Raw genomic sequence first — 26,786 nt, 5'->3', positions numbered from 1 at the left:
AGGATGAAGAAAACTTGGTAAAGCTGAAAAGAGGGTAAATGGAGGAATGTTTTTGATTAAGAGCTGATTATTAGCTTAGATATTATTAGTGTTTTCTTTTAATGTGTTATGCACACATTTGCCCACTAAGGTTGTATTGATGCCATTTAAAATTTTAATTTCATTAACAACTAAACAGTTATGACTTTTGGCTGGGAAATAAATAGTTGTGTGTCTCATTCTTTTAGTTGTCTTCTTAGTATCTAATTCTCTTAGTTTCTTTGGCAAAGCTGTCATCTTACTGCATCATCAGAGAGATAAGGTTTTATTTAATATATGTATCTGGAAGCCCAGTACAATAATATTGGTGTAGTGAATCTACTTGGGGCTTTAAGTACCATCTATATTTATCTGTCTTTTGTTGTTTAGTTGTATCTGACTCTCTGTGATAGCATTTGGGGTTTTCTTGGCAAAGATACTGGAGTAGTTTGCCACTGCCTTCTCTAGCTCATTTATACATATGAGGAAACTGAGGCAAACAGGGTTGAGTGACTTGAATTCAGAAAGATGAGTCTTCCTGACTTTAGGCCTGGCACTCGGTCCACTTAAGAGTGTGTGTGTATGTGTGTATAGAGAGAGACACATTTGAAATCCACTATCTGAAAGCATGCATTTTTCAAGCCACAATTTTGCTTCTGACAGAGGTAATGCTTTGTTGAGTCTATAATTTGTCATCACTAATACTTAGGCAGTAAAATAGCATCTTTAAGGAGAGCAGTAGTTCCAGATGCATTATAGTACTTTTGTAGATAATCAAATCTTTAAGAAAATGTTTATGCAATGGCTGGATTCAAGGTGTGATGACTGAAGGATATAAATCCACTCAGAGGACCCATAGTCACCCCAGCTGGCCAAACCATATCTTTGCTGAGCTACTAAGTATCAGACCTAACTTCTTTTCTCTCCTTCGCTTTAATCCTAAAATAAATGAGTTTCCTTAAAGCACAAATTTTTTATTGGAAAATTTAGTTATGTATAAACTTCTTATCGTAATTTCAAGTCTTGCGTGAGAACTTTGATTTATGTTAGCATTTTATATGACTACTGCTTATGAAAACTTAGAAAATTGTAATAAGTTAACCACAAAAAATGTATTATGTTATTGACTACCAGATATTTGATTTCGAATACTGTTCTTGGACATTCTTCCACAGCAAAATATAACTAAGAAAAATTTTAAAACATAGCAAATATTCTTCAATTTTATAAGGCTTATGTGTATGGAGGAATGGATAATTGTGGTTGGGAAGATGGTGGTGATATATCTTCATAGAAATAATATGAACTTAGAATATCTTATCAATCATGAAACTACTTTCTTTTTAAAAGCTTTTGTTCCATGTCCTGATCTTGTTCTCCCACATTTTGAAGCTTGTTTTTGCAGTTATGTACCCTCTTCTCTTTAAACAGAGTTTTTGTGTGGCTAGGGGAAAATGTTGAAAATTAAGTAGACATACTTCATTTTTTCCTGTTGACAAACTGCAGCAGTTTAGTTGTGTTTTTCATCAGAAAGTGGCTTATGCCTTATGTCAGTAATTTAAAAAGCCAAGAGTTTAGCCATGAAGTAACCACACATAATGTAATTATGGAAGTCAGATACTTGCGCTGGAATTTGTTGCTTTCCTCTAAAACACAGTAACAGTTTCTTATGTAATGCCAGAGAGAAAGAATGTAACAACAAATAATAAGAAATGATATTATAAGTTAAACATGCTCTCTTTTTTGCTTTTTATTAGAAACTTGGCAAAAATTAACAAAAGAACATTTCCATACACAAAGAACAGAAAAAGGTTACACACACACACACACACACACACACACACACGAATCTTTTATGTACAGCTTGTTTTTTTCAAAGTATATCTTAAATTTAACACAGTACCCACAACGCTTTGCTTGTTTCTGCCCTTTTCTGGACTTAATTCTGCTCTCCTGCATACTTTAAAAATATTTTGACAGCTTTTTTTTTTTTTTTTGCATCACTACCACTCCATTCACTCTTCCTTACATTACTGTCACCACCTTACAAAAATAAAAGCCCTCACTTGCAACAAATAATGTAGACAAGCCAAACAAATACACAAATTTATCCTATCTGGAAATATAAGCCTTATTCTCTACCTCTGCCAAAAGAGGTGGGGACTATACTTTAGAATTAGTCTCCTGGAGTGATAGGATCATATATCTAGACCTGGAGAAAATCTTTGACATTGAGTCCAACCTTGTCATTTTAAAAATGAGCAAAGAGTGGTTCAGAGAGGTTAATGGACTTGTTTAGTTTGAATGTCTCAGCATTTGAACCCAGGTCAAACTGATGTCAGATCTAGATTCTGTTCACTCTCCATGCTGCCATATTCCATTGATTAGATTTCTTCCAGATTGATTTTGATATAATGTTTCCTAGCTCAATAAAGTAAATTTTGGATAGTTTAGTATAGCACTAAATAAATATTGTCATTTTTGTTAATTGTCATGGCTCAAACATGAGCAGTTAATATGTCCTAATTAATTAGATTTGTATTTCTGTATAGAGTGCTTTATGGTTGAATATATGTAGTTCCTACGTACAACTTGGTTTAGGATTATTGAAAATAAGGGAGAAGGTAGGCTATATTGCACTTGGGAAATTACATGTAATAAATCAAATAAAATCCAGCAGGATTCCATAAAAATGTGCATTCAAAGTAATTATAGAAATTCTAGAATAAGGAAATTTATACATATTTTCCAATATAAAATTTTCTGCTTAAGGGACACTCATTTATTTTAGGTTTAAAATGAAGGAGAGAAAAGAAGGAAGGTTTGATTCTTGGTTGTTCAGCAAAGATATAGTACAAGCAGCTGGAATGACTACAAGGGTCCCTCTGAGTTCATATAGTTTAATCTTCAAGGAATTTGGTTGAGAAAGGGAGGGAGACACAGGGTGACAACTGTCTGGAATTGTAGAATCTAGAGAAGTTTTTTTTTTTAAAGGATGGGGGAGATGGTATGTTTTTAGGCAGTAGGGAAGGAACCAATATATAGTGAGAGATTAAAGATTCTAGAGCAGGGAATTCTTAATTTTTTTGTGTGTGTCACGGACCCCTTTGGATTATCAACAAAGCCTATGAATCCCTTCTCAGGCTAATTTTTTAAAAATTCATAAAATATATAGGATTACGAAGGAAAATCATTGTTAAAATATAGTTATCAAAAAACTTTTTTTTTTAAAGTTCACACCCCAGATTAAGATTTCCTGTTTCATAAAGAAAGATGATAGAGTTAGAGCTAAAAGGAACTTTATAGGCCTTCACATCCAGTTTCCTTATTTTACATATGAGGAAACTGAGGCCTAGGGTTGTTAAATGACTTGCACAGGGTAACCCAGGGAGTAGCTGACATAGATTCAAATTGAAATTGTCTTAACTCTAAGTCCAAGATCTTATCTACTACATGCCTTGGAAGGAAAGAAGGAAGGAAGGACTTAATCAGTGCCTACTATGTGCCAGGCATTGTACTAAGAGTTTTATAGATAGCCTTATTTAATTGTCACAACCCCGGAAGATAGATGTTTTTATTATCCCTATTTTGTACTTGAGGAAACTGAAGCAGACAGAAGTTAAGTAATTTGCCCAGGGTTTGCAGTAGTTATTACGGAGCCTGGAATAAAGAATCACAGAGGAGTAAAATGATTATGCTGAAATTAGATAAAATAAATTTGTGGTGAACCCATTTAGTTCTATTGAATGATTTAATCCATCACCATTTTTGTGTGACATAACATATATCATAAGGTCTTCATTCGTTTATTTAGAATAATTAAAATAAGAAGTGAGATCCAAAATCGTAAACAACTGATATGAAATGAAGACAGAATCTAAGAATTGAGCTCCTCAAAGGGCATAAGAAAGCCAAAAATGATGCCATGATTTAAGAAAACAAGAAATTTGCCCAGTATTACTATCACAGGGCAATGTTGAGATCAATACAGTCTCTGTGCAGATGATTCTCAGATCTGTTTGTCTAGCCCTAACCTTTCCCCTGACCTCCAGCCTAACATCTCCAACTACCTCTTGGACATCTCAAACTAAATGTCCCATAGACATCTTAAACTTAACATGTCCACAGTTGAACTCATTACTTTCCTCTTAAACCAGCTAATCTTGACTTCCATATTATTGTCAGGAGTACTACTGTGTTCTCTATTCTCTCTCCCTCTCGCCCTTTCTCCTGCCCCCTCCCATCCAGTCTGTTGTCAAGGCCTATTGATTTTTCTTTCAAAACACCTTTCCTCTGTATGCCTTTCTCTCCTCTCTGGTGTGGGCCTTTATCACCCTTATCATGCATGGACTATTGCAGTAGCCCGTTGGTTGACCTTCGTGGCTCAATTCTTTCTCCACTTCAGTTCATCCTCCACTTAGTCGTCAGATTGTGCTTCCTAAGGTGCACATCTGACCATGGCCCTTCCTAATTCAGTAAACTCTAGTTTGTTATCGCTATCCTTATCAACTTCAGGATTAAATGTAATATCCTCAGTTTGTCATTCAAAGCTCTTCATAACCTGCTATACCTCTTTTATTTTACCAGTCTTAGACTACTTTCCACCAAGTTGGTTGGTTGGTTATTGCCCTTTGTTCTCAATAAAATAACATCACTATGCTAGAGTCAAGTTACGTTGTGTCTGACTGTGGCTGATCAGACCAGTACGAACTCAGAATGCTCTACCACAGGTTGGGCAAATAATCCGCGTGAACATTTGGGGTGGCTTCTCCAAATTTGCACATCTTGCATTTCTTTTGAGCTACTTCAGTTCTGCTTTGCTCATAGAGCACAGTGCTTTCTCTCATGAGGGCACGCCATGGTGGGCAGACCTTTTGGCAGTGTCTACCATATCATGCAATCAATTTCAAAGTTCTTAAGAGAGACCTTGAGAATGTCCTTATATTGCTTTTTCTGACACCATGTTAGCACTTGACCTGGGAGAGTTCTCCATAAAATAGTCTTTTTGCTATGCATTTGAACAACTTGGCTAGCCCATTGGAATAGCTCTTTCTGCAGTAGAGTTTGATTGCTTAGTTAACAATTAACACCAAGAAAACATAGGTGCTCCATCAGCCACCACCACACCATCCATACATGGAACCATCAGTTGCAACAAATGGAGAAGTTTTGAATGCTGTGGATAAGTTCACTTACCTTAGTAGTGTACTTTCCAGGGATGTAAACATCGATAATGAGGTTGACGCACACATTGCCAGAGCCAGCTCAGTGTTTGGGAGGCTCCAAAGGAAAATGTGGGAGAGAAGAGGTATTAGACTGATTATGAAACTGAAGCTGTACAGAGCCATTGTGCTGACCTCATTGTTGTATGCCTGTGAAACCTGGGCAGTATACCAGTGCCATGCCAGGAAACTGAGTTGCTTCCATTTGAATTGTCTTAGGAAGATTCTGAAAATCATCTGGCAGGATAAGGTACCAGACACTGAGGTTCTTTCTCGAACTAAAATGCCAAGCATTCCCACCTAGGACTCCTTTCTTAAAGTGGTGGCTACATTGCCCTCAGTACTATACAGTGTCCTGAATACTAGAAAGTTTAAAAGTAACAGCAAGAAAAAAATCACAAATAGTCTTACCCAAACACTTTAGGAGAAATATCCCTCCAGAATTATTTCAAGAAAGGAAGGTTCAAGAATTAAGGCCCCATGGGGAAGCAAAATATGAGAGGCGTAGTAGAAACACAAAATGACCAAGCAAATGAAAAGTCCTAACACAATGAAAAATGAAAACAATGAAAAAATACTTGTGATTAATGAGGGAGCATGGTGATTGACCTACATGCAAGATGATGCAGAAGATAGGATGCTGGATTTGGAGTTAGAAAAATCTGAATTCAAATCCTACCTCAGACTCTTTAATAACTGTGACCCTAGTCAAGTCACTTAACTTTTCTAAACTCTAATTTCCTGATCTGTACAATAATAGGGTTGGGACTGAAGAACTCTGAGGTCTCTTCCAGCTCAAAATCTAGGATGCTGTGATCCTAAATTCAAACTTTCTTTAAGTCACTAGTTGCTGTAACTACCAGTTACAAGAAGCCTACAAGGGCCCTGTCCCAAGCTATGGAGCAGGCAGAATTTGGAGTTGATAGTACAGTTTTGCTGTTTAGGGTATTATTTTTTCCCTGTGAGAGTTACGCTGCTGTAATTTATTTTTTATTTCATCTTTTTGATTGTTGTCCTTTTGGCTAGAATCTTTGACTCTTCCATCTAGCGTTATTTCACCCAACTGGGAATGTCTAACTTAGAGAAGATTGGGGATGGGGAAAAGAGGTTAAAGAAAAGCATATTTTTACTGTCTTTAAGTATTAGAAGGATTATCATGTGGAAGAATGATAGATTTGTTCTTGTTTGTAGGAGCAAACTAGGTGTCTTAGAACTAGGAGCAAATGAGTAGCTGTTGCAAAGTGGCAGATTTAGGCTTGTTATGAGGAAGAACTTCCTAACAGTTAGAACCATCCCAGTGCGGAATAGCCTACTTCTGGAGGTAGTCAGCTCTCCTTCATCATAGGTCTGCAAATAAACACTAGAGCTTGTCAGTTATGTTTGTAAAGGTGATTCTTACTCAGCTAGGTGGCACAGTGGATAGAGTGCTGAACCTGGAGACAGGAAGACCCAAGTTCATATCTGGCCCGAGACACCAATAGTATTTCATACGCTGCAACCACAAGGATAACTCTTAGCAATACTTGTCATAATGAGACAAGGCAATAACAGAAGACATACTTTTTCCAATTTCATGGAGGATGACTTATTCAAAATCCAGATTAGAAAAGAGATTGCCTGTAGAAAATGAGTTTTCCCTATACTGCTCTTCACAGAGTAACATGCTGATTGTATTAAGCACAGAATGCTACTGCGCTTCTTCAATATAATTGTGACCACTCAAAGGATATTGACTTAGTAAAGCATGCTGCCAAAACCAAGTAAATAAAGTATGCATATTGCTTAGATCATGACATGCAGTTGGATGGGAAGTCCATTGGATTAGTCTGTCAGTACTTATATTATGGCAGGTATTGCAGGTAAACCATCCAGAACTGAATTGGAATAAATGAATGAGCTGGATCATTATGGGGAAATTGTTCAGCTCTTTCAATAATCCCAAGATACTTCCTGCCAGCCAAAGCCATTCTTATTAGCGTAGCAAATGGTGATATATACTTGTTTTTTGTAGGACACTATTATTTCTGACTTACAGTCTACTACTGTAGAATGCAATGGGAAGACTCATGGTGGATACAAGTAGGATGAAGCATATTGACAATATAATGAGATATTATCCATAGTTATCTCTATAGAAAAAGATGTGCTGGACATGTAGTACAAGCCTGGCAGCCTTCATGTTGCATGTGTATTTTGTGAAATATTAAGATTTAAAGTTTTAAGTTGAAAATATAGTCCAATAAGGATATATACCTGTTTGGTAGAGAGAACTGTGAAGAAGAAATGTTAACTTTAATATAGAAATAAATAAAAACAAATGGAATTAAGTGTAGGCATATAAGCAAGATTGGTATTTAAGCATCTCCACCCCCATTGTCCCCAGTATGCATCCCAGATTGATTTGATAGTTTTGTCCATCACAAGAACATTTACCATTTTTGGAAAAGTTATTTTCCCTGAAGCAGCAGCAGCAACAAAGACCACCACCACCACCACCAATAATCCTTGTTTTTAAAAGCATGAACTGATAACCATTAGGTGACTAGTGGTAGATACTTTAACTTTTAATTTTTCAAAAAATGATGAATGACTTTTGATGACAGTGCCCACTGATGCAATCTGTGGACCAAAATATAACTAATAATTTGAATCAACAGTCCAGTGCTTTAAAATGGAATTTTTTTGGTGGTGTTACTGAAAAAAGAAAGTTATCTTTATAGTTAATAAAGCTATCTGGGTCTGTTTTTCTTTGTTCTAATAATAGATTTGTTGCCAAGTGGCCTGGTTTCAGAAATTGGCTTCTAATATTGTTTATTTACTTAGAACATTCATGTCAAGACTGGGAAAGCTAGTCATATTCTACTGTTGGTTACTTCTATTTATGCCTTTTCTGTTTTGTATCACTAGTACTCTCTTACTAAGTTATTTGTGAATAACAGCATGTTTAAAATTTTGAAGGAACTTGATTTAATTTGAAAAAGTTGAATTATTTGAGGCATTCATTATTTGATGTATTGTTGGTGTATATAAAGATTTGCTCACATTCCTTTTTTGGCCATTTTAAAACATTTCTCAGTTTGGAACCAATCGTATAAACAGCTATTTTCATTAGCTATTTTTTTCCATGGAGGAGAAAACTTTTTTTTTAAATAGGGTTAAATTTAAATAAGTTAGAAAAAACTAATGGTTAGTGTTCTAAAGTAGTGGGATAGCTTTTTGAGGGAGAACATACAGATTAGATTCTCTTTTCCTTAGAGTTTTTTAGTATCAGTTTTGCAGCCATATTTCTTGGGTTATTTTGACAGGTAGTCAACATCGAAGTAGTCACCTTTCTACTAGTCATAACTGATTTTCTGTCCCAAGTTGTTTGCTCCTTGTTATCATCCAGCATACTGGGAAGCAAGGTGGTACGATGGATAGGGTGTCAGATCTGGAGTCAGGAAGACTCATCTTTCTGAGTTCAAATCTGGCCTCAAACACTTCCTAGCTGTGTGACCCTGGCAAGTCACTTAACCCTGTTTGCCTCAGTTTCCTTATTTGTAAAATGAGATGGAGAAGGAAAGGGCAAACCACTCTAGTATCTTTGCCAAAAAACCCCAAATGCGTCATGAAGATTTAGAAATTACTGAAATGATGGAAGAACAACAACAAATCCAGCATATTACCCTGTCACCTGTTCTTATGACCTTACAGTGTAGACTTAAAGAATTTAAGTTATTATTAAATTTATGATACAGGAAAAGTTGAAAGGTATTTCTGATAACATTTCAGCAGATTTTCCATAGTGCAAATTACATGACATTCTAAATATAAATGGTGTTTTTGATTCTCATTGCCTAGTACAATGACTCTGGAGTAAGATTAAGAGGACCTGGGTTCAAGTTATGCCTTTAATACTCTGTACCTGCATCCTTGGTTCTTACCTTCTTTGGGCCTCAGTTTTTTCATTTGTAAAATGAGGCCTTTAGATTTACATGGTATCTGAGGTTCCTTATAGCTTCAGATCGGTGATCCAGTGATCCTAAATGAATATTTTTATTAATATCTTCTATTAGCATGGATGACCAAGGAAGAACTCTTAATTGTGTTTAATATAGATTGTTTGCATAGGGTCCTGTATTTAAAGCTTGAAGAGACCTTAGAGGCTATCTAGTCCAACCGCCTCATTTTCTATATAAGGAAACTGAGGCCTTGAGAGGTTAAATAACTTGCCCATGACCATGCAGATAGTAATCGTGGGGTTTGAATCCAGGTCTTCCTAATTCTAGACCCTGCTCTCTATCCACTGTGTTAAGATTAATTCACCAATGTTAGCCTGAAAGAACTTTTGTAGTGGACTGCGGTAGGGTTTTGTTGTGGGTACTCTTTCTTTTTTAGATTAAAGTTTTATTGATGTGTTTTATTTTTACATTACAAACATTTATAGATTGTTCCTACTTTATGAGCGATCTCTTACAACAAAGTACTATGGTTAAATAGAAATAATAATATAGTGACATTATCTGAAAATCCATTCAGCATTTTTTTCACAACAGACTTTCAAGTTTAATTGCATGATTAACATTTTCTCCATCAATTTCTTAAGATTAGACAATCAATAAAACAATAAATCAAGCCCATATTTGTTGCATGACCCTGGCTGGAGTCCTTCCTTGATTTATTTTTTAAAAATTCAGTTTTATTTTGTTTTCAGTTCTGAATTCCCTCCCCTCCTTTTCTCTCTTCTCTACCCATGGAGAAGGCAAGAAAAACAAAACTCACCATAAATATATGTAGTAAAGTAAAACAAGTTCTAGTATTAGCAATCGTTGTTCCTCCTGCTATCCCCTACCCCTCCCCCAAAACACCAAAAAAGAAAACATACTTTTGAGTCCATCGGCTTTCCATCTGGAGGTGGATAGCATGTTGAATCGTGAGTCTTTTGGATTCATGTTTGATCATTATGTTCAGAGTTCCTAAGTCTTTCAGAGTTGTTTATCTTTTAAACATTATAGCTATTGTTTAACTTGTACTCCTGGTTCTGTTCACTCCACTTTGCATCATTTTACACTGTAGATATGTTCATACCCTTTGACCCAGCAATACCACTTCTAGGGTTGTATCCCAAAGAAATCACACAAGCGAGAAAAGGACCCATATGTACAAGGATATTTATAGCAGCTCTTTTTGTGGTAGCCAAGAATTGGAAATCAAAGGGATGCCCATCAATTGGGGAATGGCTGAACAAGCTGTGGTATATGAAGGTGATGGAATACTATTGTGCCATAAGAAATGGGGATGATGCAGACTTCGTAACAACCTGGAAAAACCTACACGATATAATGCTGAGTGAGCGGAGCAGAGCCAGGAGAACGTTGTGCACAGCCACAGATATATGGATCCCGTGAGGACCAACCCTGACGTACTGCGCTCTTCTCAGCAACCTAAAGGGCAAGGACAACTCCAGGGGACTCAAGATGGAGAATGCTATCTTCATCCAGAGAAAGAACTGTGAAGTTTGAATACGGATCGAGGCGCACTACATGCTCGCCTTTTTTGCTTCTCTTTTGTTTTTGTTTTTGGGTTGTTTTTTTTTTTTTTTTTTGGTTCTGATTCTTCTTTCTCATGATTCATTCCATTGGTCAAAATTCTTCTCCACAACTTGACTAGTGCATAAATTAATTAAATGCGAAGTTATACACGGTAGTTATATGAGATTCCATGCCGTCTTGGGGAGGGAGGGGAGAAAATCTGGAACTCAAAACTATGTAGAACCGTGTGTGGTAAACTAAAAATAAATAAAGAAATTAATAAAAAAAAAAACCATTTCAAATTATCATTTCTTACAGCACGAGAGTATTCTCTCCCCTTCATATACCATAACTTATTTAGCTCTTCCCCATTTGACAGACATCCCTAGAGTTTCCATTTCTTTGCCACTATGAAAAGAGCTGCTATAAATATTTTTTACATGATGGGTTTTTCCCCTCTTTTTTTTTTGTTCTCCTTGGATCTAGATCTAGTAATGGTTTCACTGAGTAGTGTTCTTTTCAGCATTTTTTATGAAAGACTTGGGGGATGAAATAATTGTCATGCTTCTCAGGTTTGTGGATGATTATACAAGGATCCAAAAAGATTGAGACTGCTTGATGGAACCTGATATATAAAATTTGTAACTCTGTAAGATAGACTAAGACTGTGTGTACCAAAATTAATGTCCTTTAGACATCTTAAACTCAGCATGTCTAAAACTGAACTCTCATTATCTTTCTTCCCAAAACTTTTTCCTAACTTCCTTATCACTGTTGAAAGTACCACCATCCTCCCAGTCACCTTGGTTTGCAACCTAAGTGTCATCATGAGCTCACCCCTCTCTCTCACTCCCCCATGCAATTTCTTACTGAGGCTTGTTGATTGTACTTGCCCAACATCTCTTGAACACATCTCTTTCTTTCATCTGACACAGCCATCCTATGCACACATCCTCATCACCTCATATGTGAGCCAATAAGTAGTCTGCTGTTTGGTCTCACTGTCCCAAATCTTTCCCTATGTCAGCATATTCTCCACGTAGCTATCAAATTTATCATCCTAAAGTGCAGATCTGACCCTGTCACCTCCCTGTTCAGTAAGATCCAGTGGCTCCCTATTGCCTCCAGGCTCATTATGTTCAGTGGTTGTCCCTCAGGCCTGGAACTTTCTCCCTCCTCATGCCTCCTTCCTGGCTTCCCTGCCTAGCTTCAAGATTCAGCCTAAGTCCCACCTTTTGCCTTTCCCAATCCCTATTAATGCCAGTACTTTCCTTCTGTGATTATCTCCAGTTTATTCTCTCTATATTGTGTTTGCACTTAGTTGTTTGGCATGTCATTTCCTCCATTAGACTGTGAGCTCCTTGGATGCAGAGATTCATTTTGTTTGCCTTTCTGTCTCCAGTACTTAGCATAATAACTGGCACCTTAGTAGGCACTTAATAAATGCTTGTGAACTTGATTTTGCTTGACTTACTTAATTTGATTTTTTTCACTGAATGAAGGAAATTAAACCCCTCTTCTTGCAGGTGGAGGGGGGGCTTGACTTAGACGGGATTGGAATTACTGTTATACCAGATCCAACAAGCAGTACTTGTGTTGTTGGAAATAATGTGGTCTATAATGGATAGAGTACTAGATTTGGAGTTAGGACCTGGATTTAGAGTCTTTCCATTCCACCTTTTCCAAGCTAACCTTTGGCAAATTACCTTCCACAACCTTATTTTCCTCATCTGTAAAATTAGCTTGTACTAGATGACCCTCTTCAGTTCTAATACCTGTTATCCTCATAAAAATCATTTAGCATCTCTCAACCCTATTTTCCTTATTTATGTAACAGGGAGATTATTCCTACCTGCTTCACAAAACTTTCAAGGGTTGGTGTCAGTGTATCATGAAAGTATTATGTAAACGTTAAAAGAGTCATGTAAAAGTAAGCTTTTTTTTTGTTGTTGTTGCATAAAATGAGTTTTCAAGGAACCAGTGACACAAGGATAGGATGAAATAGATGTAGCCAGAAAGCAATTTATGTGAGAAAGACAATAGTTTAAGTAGATTGCAAACTCAATAGAGGTCATTAGTGTGACTCCATTTTCCTAATACTATAGCCCCCTGCTAGCAGTCCTGCTGCATTCTTCTTTGATTACTATCTCTTCTGTTTTGAGGGCCACATTTTAGTAAGAAATTTAACATCATGTAACATGTCTAACATTATGAGGGGCTTGAAGCCAAGCCAAACCATGATTGTTTGAAAGAACTGGGCGTGTTGCTTGGAGAAGAGAAAGCTTAAAGAGGAACATGATAGCTAACTGCAAATATTTGAAAGGAGGAGTACAGTGTGAAAGATTAATTTTATTCTGCTCGAGCCCAGAAGACATCCTTAGGACCAATAAATAAGGAGAAGTTATAAGGAAACAGATTTTAGCTCATTAAAATTAAAGATTTCCTAAAATTAGAGCTGTCCAGAAATGAAATGGATTGTGTAGTGAAGTGACTGATTCCCCATGATTGGAGGTATTTAAGTAGACCCTGTGTGATCGCTTGCCAGGGAATCTTGTAGAGTAGATGCCTGCTTCGATATGAGTTGGCCACTGAGGCTTCTTCCAATTTCAGGCATTTTTGTTTCTTTCTAGAGGTAGGATTCTTTGGAATATCATCACTATCCATTTTTAATAGTTATAAGGTATCTGCACATTCAATAATGTTTGTATTTTACTTTTTGAAATTTTAAGAAATTAGAATTATTAGAACAGTTATGTGATTTCATTTTGATGGGGTGCTCAGACCCTAGGCCTAGGACCATATCTTTCCCCAGCCCAAAGACCCTCTCTCTGGCAGTAACTCATGAGTGGGCCCTAGTGAGGCAAACTATCTCCCCGTTATAAGAGCAAGCTGACCTCTGTAGCATTTCCCTTGTATGAACAGGACTGTCTTGTGCCAGCAGAACTACCATGTGCTGATTCCCACAGTTACCATATACAATCCAGAGGTCAAGCAATAGATGTCAACTCCCCAGGCTATTTTCTTACAGATGTAGCAGACCAAAAATATATTTCGTGGGAACCCTTTCCCCCCAGGCTTTCCAGTAGTGAATGATGGCTGTGTCCAAGGTACAGAAACTGTATGGTCCTTCCAGCCCCGCCCAGCGCCGCCATCCCCGCCCCCCCATTAGTGTAGTTGGAAACAATGCAGTACGTTTTTCCTGTATAAGCTTTAGCATCACCCTCATTAGGTTGCAAGTTCCCTAAGGAGCTCCACCTACTGTATTAGTGTTAGAATAAATTTTTTGCCCCTTGCCTGGAAGACTGCTTGAGTCTGTGAATTGAATTCTTTCCAGATGACTCTGCCCTGCACTTCCACAATTTTGGGGTCTCTGTACCCCTAAACTGCATCAACTTGCTCTGAAGAAAAGGAAAAAAAACCTTGACTATTGTAGGCTCTGTTTTTCAAGACCATTTGGGGACTGGGATCTCTCCCCTCTTCCCCTCCCATCTCCTACCGTGGAGGGGCTCCCCCCTGTTTGGGTCCATGAAAATTTTGGAAATCTAGTTTTAGGTTCATTACTCACATATATGATATTTTAGATCAAATATATTGCTCTTTCTTAGACTTTTTCAGTTTTCTTCAGAAAGATGTTCAATTTTGTGTTGGTGATAATGGTCTTTTATTTTTTTTAAGTTCACAGAAATATGTCATGGCGTCATGTGTAAAGCAGTTGCAGTCAGTTTTTTTTGTTTTGCAAATACCTATTACACTACTCAGAGCAAACAAAGGATTGATGTTCTTTTTTATATCTTAAGAAAAATTTTTTGGATAGAAAATGTTACATGCTAAGAAATCTTTAGCTCTCAATTATAAGGCTGATTATTGATTTTTAGCACCTTGATCACACTAAAATACTAGTATATTCCTTGAAAATATTACTTATTTAACAAACATTCAAATCCATTACATTTTGTTTATAAGCTGAGCTTTTTTGGGATGTTATTTAAACAGTTCTCTTTAGGATTAATATGATTTGCTATATGAAAAAGCTCTGGGCATAATGAATCAAACTTTTTTTCTCCGAAATTGGTACATTATTTAATAGCAGTGGCAAAATTCAATGCCATATGTCCCTCCCAGATTGCTTTTTATATTGACAGAAGATAAGAGAGTAAATTCCTTTGCCTGTGTTCCTGAGGCGGGCCCATTGTTTTAATTTACAAAAGCACTTTTTCACATTGGAATCTCAGAGGATTTAAATTAAGGAAGGAATGGGAGATCAAAGAAAAATTCCATAGTTCTTATGTTTGCTTTTCAGTGAATGGGAGAAAATCAGTGCTGAAGTTTATCTTATCATTGGTTAAGAAGATAACTATGTTGAAGATAACAATATAATCTAGCATGCATCTCTGATTTGTGACTTTAGTACTTTTGAGAGCCATTGTGGTTTGTCCTTCATTCTGGGAGAGGACCATGACCTCAGGGAGATGATGACTTGCAATTGAATTGGATTTGAGTGAGGTAACCAGACTCACTTTCTTCTCCGGAACCATCTGGGTCCAGTGGCCAGATATAGATCAGGATGACTGGAGATGGCCCAAGATGAAGTGGGAGACCCTGCCCTTTTAAGCTATTGTCATTCTGAGTTCTCACTTTGAGTGAGGCAATGCCCACTCAGTGAATTGGCCTGTTTAAGAAGTGAGTCAAGGGATGGCCCCTTTAATAATTAAAAAAAATCAAACTGGTAGAGGAAGACCCTCAGGGTTTCTGACCAAAAGAGGAACAATTTCTATTTACATTCACTCTGAGCCCAGAGAGTAACCATTCATTGGTGCTTGGGCAGGGACCTATTGTTGTCCAATCAATGAGAGCCCCAGTGAATTGTGTTTAAGGCATGGTCCTGATGAGGGTTTGGGGTGAGAGGTGCTCGACATCCCAAAGTACCGACACACCGGGTCCTGCCGAAAGAATTCGACTCAAGCTTTCTCAGCCAAGGGAAAAGATAAAGTTTATTAAGAGTGAGCCAAATAGGCCTGCCCCAAGACATCCCACCCCTTGTGACACCTGTAACGAAGGGGGCCAGATCAATCTGGGCTAGATTGGATCTGACCACCCTCATGGAGGCAAGATGGAGATTATATACACAAAGGTTGTGGGAGGGATTGAGGGGTGGTCTGGGGTGGCCAGAGGAGGGGTCTAGGGAGGGACTTAAGGAGGAGTCTAAGGAGGAGCTTGAAGGGACTGGGATGAGGTCAGACTCCAGGGTGGGGGAAATAGCTGAAAGCTATATGGAAATGACAGACCATAAAGGGCTAGGGTGACAGAGCTAGGGTATAGATATTTTGATCAGGATTAAGGATGAGGAGCTAGGGTATAGATATTTTGATCAGGATTAAGGATGAGAAACAGGATTAAGGGTGGGAAACAGCTGGACAATAGAGGACTGGGCAAGGTAGGCATTTGGGCTTAATGGTTAAAGCCTCAGGCCAAGGCCAGGTAGAGTGGGAGTATCTAGGTAGGCATTTGGGCCTAATGGTTATAGCCTCAGGCCAAGGCCAGATCAAGTGGGAAGATTCAAGGAGAGTTCAAGGGTTCAAGGGGTTCCCAGAGACTGTGCCCTCATCAGTCCTTAAGAAAGAAATCTAGACCTTAAACCCCAAGAAAACTTGTTAGGTTTAGCCATCAAAATAGACCTTCCTTTGGGCAGAACACCTTCAGGTAAGGGCATGATACCCCCTGTGGGATATCTTCTCTCCTCTGAGGGCTATATGTAGTTGCTTGAAGCATATAAAGATTAAACATAGAAGACACAAAGTTGAGGAGAGCTCAGAAACACACTGGATGCTAGAGACAGGATTAATGAGACTTTGACAGGTTACAAAATTAGTCTGAAGGACTCCTTTGGGAGGATTGTTTAAAGGAACTAGGCAACTTTAACTGGGATAGGAAGGCTGTGGTGTATGTGGGGGATGGGGAAGGAGAGTGGCCAATATCCTTGTTCAAGTATATGAAAGACCATCCTTTAGAAGTAGGATTAGACATATTCTTTTGGCTTCAGGGAGCGGAATTAGGAGCAACAGGTAGAAGCTGCAAAGAGATTAATTTGATAACAGAAAATATTTCCAAACAATTAAAAATCTTTGAAAATAGAATGGGCTACCTTGGTTGTAGTGAGTTCCCCAGCATTGGAAGTCTTCAAGCAGAAGCTAGATGAGCATTTATTAGGAATTCTGCCATTGAAGAAATGGGATGGTAGCTCAAGGGGCACCTCATTGGGGCCTGGATTCACAGCAAGATCAAACCCCAGAAGTTGTCTAGTCCAATCTTCTCATTTTACAGATGAAGAAGCCAAGAAATGATGATCAAATTGCCTAGGCCTTAGGGTCACACAGCTAGTAACTGATGAGGGCCCAGTCTCTGGGAACCCCCTTGAATCTGGAATACAGTCTCTGGGAGCCCCCTTGAACTGTCCTTGAATCTTCCAACTGGATCTGGCCTTCCCCTAAGGCCACAAGCCTCACATTATCATTAGGCCCAAATCTCTACCTAGCCTCACCCTTTATTGTCCAGCTACTTCCCCACCCTTGATATATCAGTATCCATGCCTTCAGCTATTTCCCATCCTTAATTCCATTCTCTAGGTTCCTGGACTCTGACCCCACCTTATCTTCCTTAGACTTCCCCTCAAGACCCTCCCTAAACCCCTCCTCTAGTCACCCCAGACCACCCCTCAATCCCTCCTACAATCTTTGTGTATATAATCTCCATCTTGCCTCCATGAAGGTGCTCAGATTCAATCTAATTCAGTAGGTTGAATCTGGCCCGCTTGTGGAAACAGGCGTCACAAGGGGGGAAGGGGGAATTTCTTAAGACAGCCCATTGTGGTGAATCCCTAATAAACCTTGTCTTTTCCCTTGGCTGAGAAGGCTTGAGTCGAATTCTTTCGGCAGGACCCGGTGCGTCAATATTTCGGGGTGTCGATCACCCCTCAACCTTTTACCTCTTCAGTAACTGTCTGTGAAAGGATTTGGACCGAGGTTTTCCTGACTACAGGTCCAAAACTCAACCCATTACATTATGCTGCCACATTGGGATTCCTTCCAATTTAAAATTCTGTGCAAAACTAAGTTAATGAAGAATATTTGTTGCCTAGGATTCAGTAACTTGACCAGGGTCACACAGCTGGTAAACATCATTCTGGTCACTGTGCTGTACTGCTGCTATATAAGAAAGTTGTAAGTGACCGAAAATAAAATTTATTTCAGACTGTGGTACATAGTCCTGCCAAGTAAAATGTCATAATATTTACATTTTTCTTTAGCATCTCATTATGCCAATATGTTGGCTCTAATAAGGGGACGGCTTCTGATACTTCGTGTGTAAGTACTGGTTCCAAGTAGCCTTGCAGAATATGTTCTGGGTCTGGTCTAGCTTTATAGGTTCTTTCATTTGTTTTTTGATGAAAACTCAATACTTCACTTAAACAATACTTGTTTTTCCCCCCAAGTTCTTTCTCCCTCAAGGTGATGTATCTTGCCCCTCATACTGACTGAGACAGAGAACATTATTTTTGTTTCCATCAGTGTCACTTTGAATGAATCAAGTGCAAAAATAGGTATTGTTTTATTGAAGGATGAGTATTTGTTTTATTCTTCCCTCTCAAGTCACTTCAACATAACTCAAAAGATCACACGATTAGAGCTGTGAGGGAACTCTAGTCTGTATTAGAGAAGGGAAGGGGCCATCCAGTACCAACCTTTCATTTTAAAGATGAGGAAACTGAGGCCCAGGGAGGTTATAATCTGCTGAAAGTCACAAAGATAATAAGAGGGGCAGCTAGGTGGCGCAGTGAGTAGAGCCCTGGAGTCAGGAGGACCTGAGTTCAAATACAGCCTCAGATATTTGACACACTAGCTGTGTGACCTTGGGCAAGTCACTTAACCCCAATTGCCCTGCCTTCCCCCCTCAAAAAAAAAAAGAAAAAACTAATAAGAGTTAGTGGTACTTGAACTCAGGCCCTCTGACTCATGAGCCAATGGCAAATCCTTTTCATGTTCATCATTGATACATTTATTTCAGGGAATTTAACAGAACTTATGGTTTGTTTGTTTTCATTAGTGTGTAAAAAAGGAATCAAATGACTGAGGCTCTTTCAATTTGCTTCTTTGCTCCACATGTGAATTCTGATGATAGTGTAGGCAGGACATTGAGTTCTAACATTTGGAAATATAGTAGTAGTTTTGACAAGCACTTTGAATAACAAATATTTGGGTAGGTTTCTGAAATTTTTATATTTCAAAAGATATATGATTCTTTAGTCCATTTGGATAACCTCGCCTACTTTACAAAAATGTGAGTACCTTCCACTGTTGTCTTCTCTGCTTTAAAATTCATCCATATTTTCACCTCCTACAATCATGTCTCTAGGGAAGAAGTGTCTCACCTCCTCGTCCCTCTGTGTCTTTAATCTTAACACCATGTTTCTATCCTAAGTCCTTGTTCTATCCATCTTACCCTCTTACGCATCTTTAATCTCTCTCTCTCCACTAGTGTCTTCCTTACTGCATATCAACATGCTTAGATTTCTTCTCTCCTTAAAAATAATTCCCTAGGTTTAAAAATCACTAAATCTTTGTTTTTGTTTTTTAGAGGGGGGAAGACAAGGCAGTTGGGGTTAAGTGACTTGCCCAAGGTGACACAGCTACTAAGTGTGTCAAGTGTCTGAGGCCGGATTTGAACTCAGGTCCTCCTGACTCCAGGGCCGGTGCTCTACTCACTGCGTCACCTAGCTGCCCCCTAAAAATCACTAACTCTTGGGTAAAAAAAAGACTGGGTTCAAATCCTGATGCTTATTTTCATTTCTTCTCACTGGGGCTCCGTTTCCTTGTCTGTAAAATGAAAGGGTTGAACTGAGGCTTTTTCCAACTTAGAAACTTAATCTATGGCCTCCTTCAGCTGGTGTCCCATTTATCATCTTTTCATTGCGAAAATTCTTTAAAGAGTAACTTGACCTTTCTGCCACTACTTCTAAGCAACTGATTTATTCCTCAATCTCTTTCCTCTTCTTTATTGAACTCTCATCTCAAAAATCAACTTCCCAATAGCTAAATCAAAATGCCTTGTCTTAGTCCTCACCCATTACTTATATAGCTCTCTTAGATTCTCTGACTTTGCACTCTTCACTTCTCTTCCCTTTCTGATCACTCATTTTTAAGTTCTCTTCCTTCTAAATCAGGGGTTCTTAACCTTTTTTGTATCATAGACTGCTTCAGCAGTTTGTTAACTGGACCTCTTCTCACAATAATGTTGTTGCCTACATTAATGATTTTAGGATATAATCATTTTTGCTTAGAGGCTAGTGGAAATAAAGATGACATTTCCCCCCCCCCCCCCCCCATAAAGTTCACAGACACCTCTGTAATCCATCCACAGACCTGCCCCCCAGTTAAGAACTCCTGTTTTAAATGTAGGCAATACCCAGGATTCTTTCCTTGATATCCTCTTCCCCCTTCATTCTTTCCTCCCCTTTCTACAAATACACAGATGTACACACATATTATTCACATGCAATGTCAGGTAAATGCGAATAAGCATTTATTAAGCTCTTACTGTTGTGCAAATTTCTGGGAATCCAAAGAAAGGTAAAAACAGCCTGTGTCCTCAAGGAGTTCACATTCTAGTGAGGGAGATAACTTATTATAAATAACTAGGTACCTACAATGTACATATGCATACACAGAGTAAATGGTATGTAATCGGCGGGGTGAACGGTACTAGCATCAGGGAGGCCAGAGGTTGGGGCTAGATAAGTAGGAGAAAGACCTCCAGCAGAAGGTGGGATTTGATTTGAGGTGAGTCTCAGGGGAAGCCAGAGAAGCTAGTAAGTGGAGATGAGGAGAGAGTGTTGCAAACATAGTAACAGCCATTGGAAAGGTAGCGATTTGGAAGATGGAGATGGAGTTACCTAGGGTAGTAATAGCAAGTAGCTCAGTTTAGCTGCATCATTAGAGAGTATGGAAGTCAAATGCAGGAGTGCTGGAAATATAGGAAGGGCCAGGTTATGAGAGTTTTAAATGCCAGAGGATTTTGTATTTAATTCTATAAGCCAAGGTGTCACATTGAAGTAGAGATGAGAGCCACTAAATCATGCATAAGAATACCTGTGGACCACATATTGACTTAGAAAACTGCATGTTAACATTATCTGTATTCTATTGTATTTTTGTTTATTTTGTTAACTTTCCCAGTTACATTTCAGTCTGGTTCAGGGCCACACTCAAGAGTGTTGCTGGCCTTTGTTTGATACCTCTTCTGCAGGCAATAAGAAGTCACTGGAGTGTCTGTCTCTCTTTCTCTCGGTCCTTCTCTCTCTTCCCTTGCCCTCCCCCTGTTTCTTCCGCCTCATTATCACAACTTTGATAATTGCTTCTGTGTAGATAACTCTCAGTGAAGGAGCAACCTAGAAATCAGAGTGAGGAGCAAGAAGTCTACTTCTTCCTGGCCCCACAATTCACATAGGTGTATGAATGGGGCTGAGGTGTGTTTTCTGGGGAGAGCCAGAATTAATATTGTTATTGTCCAAGTCAGAGACTTAGGAATTCTTATTTTTCCAGAAGTTGCTAACTATCAACATTTACAAGTCTTTTGTGGTAAGCGAAAGTTATGGTCATACAATATTTTGGTGTGAAAGAGAAGTATCTATAGCAGCATGGTTTGTGCCTTTATTTGCTACAAGTTGGGAATTAGAATTGAATATGGGGTGGCATCTCTATTGTATTTGTAAATGCTAATTTTATTTTTATTTTTTTTCAGGGAATATCTTGGTAAACAACTACAGTCGGAACAACCTCAAACAGCTACGGCAAGAAGTTGAATAGTGATGTTCATTTGCAGAATTTCTAACTCTCCATACAATGGCATAACTGGAGTGTGAATCTTAATATTTAGATTCAAGAGTAAATGATTTTATTTGTAGTATTCACCTGCTGCTGTGCAGATATTTCTTCTCCCTAGTTTTTTTTTCTTCTTATGCTATCTCCTAGTGAAAGTGATTATTTGTTTAATTGTATCATTTGAATAATTTTAACAATTGCCTTTTAAAAAGCTAGTCCTTTCCCATTATCTGCAAGAACAGAGCTATTACATGTATTGCCTTTGTTTTCTATATTTATTGTTGTCTTGAAATGAATATAGCTATTAAAAGATATACATTCCAGAATGTTCTTGTCAAAACATCTCCAAATATTTTTCTCTTTGTTGGCTATTCAGAAATTGAATGTTTCAAACAATCCCCTTGTGCTTTAGAATCATTATTATCCCAAAGTGGATGCTAAAAAAGTTATCGTGAAGTAGTTAGTGCAAAGAAAATTTTTACCTCCTTTAGGTGTTTATACAGAATGGTCAGTCTAAGTTGGGCTTCCAAAATGGGCAGGAGTTGAACAAAAGGAGGAGGATGTTCCAGGAATAGTGAACACATGGTATGAACATGCTCTGGAGTAAAGAAGGGACAGAGAATAGTCCAGTTTGGGTGGAGCATATACTCTGTACTTGAGAATAAGATGAGAAGGCTAGAAAAGCAGGGTAACTGCTGACTGCAGGAGGTAATAGAGCGATTTTGGGAAATCACTTTGGAAAATGGCATTATTAAGGTAGTGTTTTAGAAAAATTCACTTGGTAACCCTAGAGAATCTGGAGATAGGGAGATATTAGAATGTTATTGTCTGAACTAAAAAAGACCACAAATTGGGTCTTAATAGTGGGACTTGAAAGGATGAAAATGAGTATGATTGCCAATAGAAAAATAATTCTTATTTGAGCTGCACAATAGCCCAATGAAGTAAATTCTACAGGTTTTATCATCCTCATTTTATAGATGCAGGAACTTGGGCTTAGAGAATTTAAGTGACTTGGCCATATGAGACCCTGTCCTTAATTCAAGTCAAGCAGTCTTTTTACTTATACCACACTGCCTCTTAATGAACAAATGTGGTGTGGAGTCTAGAAGAATATTTTTATTAAAGAGGTAGGGGAGAGTGATTTCAATGGCACAGGGAACTCCTAGATGAGAAAACACCTTCCTCCAGTGCAGGTTGACACCACTTTGAGAGCACTGAGAGTTTAAGTGATTTGCCGAGGGTCACGCAGTCAGTGTGGGAGAGGCAGCAAGACTTGACCCAAAATCTTCCTGGTTTTAAGACCAGTTCTCTGTCCACCTTATCAAATGCTATTTCTCTAGCTGTAAGCAGACATTTATAATTTTACTTTTTAGTTCTGAATTTAATGAACACTCCCACCCCCAAATACAAAATAAAACAGAAAGAGGATGGAGGGTCTTTATTAATAATGCTTGCTTTTTTAAAAAGTATATAATAAATTCAACATGCTACTTTCAAAGCTGTCCTGCTTGTCTGTTTTACTTCTGTACATTTTTAAAAATTGCTTTAGTGGCCCACTTCGCCTTTCTTTTTTGTTTTGGCCTTCACTATTGTTAGGTTCCCATCTCCTTTCTATATATCCCCTACCCACACACCCCTGCCAAGGGGATGGGGGGGGGACCAACAAACCCACAATCCTTATATGTAATTTAAAAACCAAAGTCACACATTTTCCATGTCCAAAAATGCATATGTGATATTCTGTACCTTGGGCTTATCATACTCACTGTGAGTCACATGTTCCATCAGTCCTCTGCACGTCATCTCATCAAACTGTTTTAAAGTCTTTTCAAGTTGTTTGTCTTTACAGAGTGGTTACTTTGTAAGTTTTTCTCCTTCCATTCATTTCACTATGGATCAGTTCATACAAGTCTTGCCAAGTTTCTGTGAAACCATCCCTTTCATCGTTTTCTTATGCACAATATTCTCTTACATTTGTATGTCATAGTTTGTTCAGCAATTTTCTGACTATGGTTCTGTTTCCTTGTCTTTTCTCTTCCAGTTAGAAACAGTAGAACAAACACTGGTATAAATATTTTTGTGTTCATGAGTCGTCTTTTTTTTTTTTAATCTTTTTTGGGTTGAGTCCTAGTAATGTTATTTGTGAGTCAAAAAGTATGTACAGCTCAGTGACTTTCTGAGCATAGTTGCAAATTGTTCTCCAGAATGACTGGATTACTTCACAGCTCCACCCATAGTGCATTTCTGCAGTCCCTCCAATTGTCATTTTCCTGTTTTGGCATTTTTGCAAATGTGAAGGGTATGGAGTAGTACCTCAGGACTGGTTTAATATGCATTAATTTAATTTATCCAATAATTTGTAATGATTTTGGAGCATTTTTTCATATATTGTAGCTTGGATTTCTTGGTTTGATGAATGTCTGTTCATATCCTTAGACTATTTATCTGACAATTGGGAATCACCATCCTTCGTACATATTTTGATTAGTTCCTTATTGATGCTCCAAAAGTCTTAGTGCAGTTTTAAGCTAGTAAAGCTTTGAATCAAAGCTTATTTATACCAGTTTTTAATAGTTAAAAGCTTTAAAGCTTAAACTAGTGCTAAAACTTTTGGATCACCAAGTATCAGAGCTTTCTTTACAGCAGAGACGGCTACAAAGATTTTTTTTCACTGTTAGTGATTTCCCTAACTTTAACTGTGTTAATTTTAATCATATTTTAGAAACAACAAATTTGGATGTCACTTAGAAATTAGATCTTTTTCACTGTTCTAAGATTGGGAATTGCTTTTTCTTTGAAAGTAAGCTTTCAGATTTGGCAAATGATTCCTCTTAGGTGTATAACTTGAAGCACTTTAATGTCTGATATGTGTTGTGTACATGTGGCACACAGCTCATTTTTAACGATCTTTTAGAAGTTCTTGGCTTGCACTTATACTGGCATCTACAGAAGCAATTACCCTTACCAGATGTGCCAGTACAACTCAGAATTTCTCATCGTTTCCTCTGTTTGCCTGTATGCTGCAAAGTCATCTTCAAGTAGGTCTGAATAGATCCTGTAGTTTACCAAAACATTTTTTGTATTCATATATTCATTCTTTCTTATTATTATAACATTCATTTTAAAAATTTTGAATTCCAAGTTCTCTCTCCCTCCAGCCATTGAGAAGGCAAACAATATGATACCCATTATACATGTGAAGTCATGTAAAACATATTTAAAGTTAGTTTACTTCTTTCATTGTTATGTCATCACTATCATTTGTTTCCTTCTGGGTGAATACCTTAATTTGTAAATCTGATTCATGCCACTGTATGTTTTATACATCTTTTGCTTTATCTCAAGGCAACAGACTTTTTTTAAAGATTCAAGATTTGTCCTACTTCTAACCAGCAGTGGCACCAGCCTATTGACCTTGCCCATCAGAATTCCTAACTCTTCAACAAGCATTCCCACATGATAACTCCCAGTCACTTGCCACCATTTTCATGGTGAGGAAGTCCTGTTCTATCTGCAACCTGCTTTCATTCTTTTAGACCTCACAACTGCTATCCATCCATCCTAGTTCTGCCCTTTGGATCTTAGTAAAACAGTATGAATTTTTCTTCCAAATACTTGAAAACAGTTGGGACTTTTTCCAGGCTAAAAGACCCCTGGTCCATTTTTTAGGTCCTCATGGCCCTTCACTGTCTCAGGTACTCTCCAGTGTATCCTAAAATGTGGTATCCTGAACTGAACCTAGTTCTGACCAGGGCAGTATCATCAAGATGAGAGGCTGTCTTATCTTTCTAGTTACTGTGTATCTAAATTCTGCCCAAGGTAGTATTAACTTTATTGGTTGCCAAGAAATTAACCCTGTGAGGTAAGCACTTATTAAACTTTAAAGCACTATTAATACAAATGGCATATAGGGTTAATTTTAGGCAGCTAGGAGGCACGGTGAATAGAGTGGTGGGCCTAAAGTCAGGGAGACTCATCTTCTTGAGCTCAAATCTCAGACAGATTAGTAGCTGTGTGGTCCTGGGCAAGTCAGTTAACTTTTTCGCCTCAGTTTCCTCCTCTGTCAAATGAAGGAAATGGCAAACCACTTCAGTATGTTTGTTGAGAAAACCCCCAAAGGGCTCATGAAGAGGGGGAAACAACTGAACAACAAGGGTTAATTTTGACGATGTTGGTGTTTCAGAAGTAGCTTTAGAGGTTCACTGTAACTCTGCTGCTAATCCCTGAACTAATTCACTGTCCCATCAGTACTGCCTTTACAGCCTGGTGAGAAAGAGTTACGAGTTTTACCTTGGGGCTTCCTAAATGCATTAATTGGCCTTCTTGATAAATCAGGTGCCAGATTTTTCTGGTGAATTGAGACAGCTACCTCTTCTTCGATAATCTTCCTTTTATGATATGTTTAGGCTAGTTCTTAGAAGCTGTAAATTGGCTTAATTGATAGCAGTTATTCCCTCTGTAGAACCTGCACAGGTCCAGCCTGAGTCTGTGACCTCAAACTGGGTAGTGAATGACCAAACTGCCTGTTTGCATCTGTCCATGTTGCTGTGACTCACTCTGGGTCTTGTGCATTATATGGGTCTGAGACTTCCTCTTGCCCTGGTGCACAGCCTCTCTCTAAGTGCTGGAGTGAGTGGGCATGCTCCTGCCTGGACCCCATCCCCAGTGTCTGCAGACCTCCCTGTCTATCTCTATGCAAACCTGGGCCGGACAAATGACTCACTGAGATTTTTTTTTTCATTGTATTTCCCCATCAGAAAAGGTTTGTTTTACTCACCAACCTTAGTTCATTTTGAATTTTGGCCCTTGATAACATTTTGTGTATTTTCTAGAGTTGTTTGGAGGAGTTTGTGGAAGGAAGCTCACTGTGTACCTTCCTAGCACTCCACCACTTTAGCTTTACACCCTCTTTCCTTCTAAAGTCAGACTCCTAAGAAAAATCCTTGCCTCTACCTTTTCACCTCCCACTCACTTTTCAACCCTTGAAGTCTGTCTTCCTTCCTAATCACTGAAAATCAACTGAAAATATTCTAAGAGAATTGCCTCTTTACTGCTAAATCCAGCCTTTTCTTAGTTGTCATCATTCTTGGTTTTTCTGCGCTGCTGACCATCCCATCTCCTAGACATTTTCTCTTCCCTGGGTTTTTGTAATACTGTTC

General features: G+C 38.2%; 1 protein-coding gene across 2 annotated transcripts in view; it reads left to right on the top strand.

Moving 5' to 3' along the window:
* Nucleotides 1-21,950, top strand: part of ATP6V1H (ATPase H+ transporting V1 subunit H) — a 126,037-nt gene extending 104,087 nt beyond the window's left edge. For both annotated transcript variants that reach the window (XM_036736186.1, XM_036736178.1), the window contains one exon: nucleotides 21,545-21,950. In XM_036736186.1, the coding sequence (XP_036592081.1) occupies nucleotides 21,545-21,605 (61 nt within the window). In that variant the 3' untranslated portion in view covers nucleotides 21,606-21,950. The remainder of the gene's footprint in view (nucleotides 1-21,544) is intronic.
* Nucleotides 21,951-26,786: the final 4,836 nt, after the last annotated feature.

The sequence above is a fragment of the Trichosurus vulpecula genome, chromosome 1, assembly GCF_011100635.1.
Source record: "Trichosurus vulpecula isolate mTriVul1 chromosome 1, mTriVul1.pri, whole genome shotgun sequence".
Lineage (NCBI taxonomy): Eukaryota > Metazoa > Chordata > Mammalia > Diprotodontia > Phalangeridae > Trichosurus > Trichosurus vulpecula.
The sequence above is the reverse complement of the archived record's forward strand: the minus strand, read 5'-3'. Positions and strand labels throughout refer to the sequence as shown.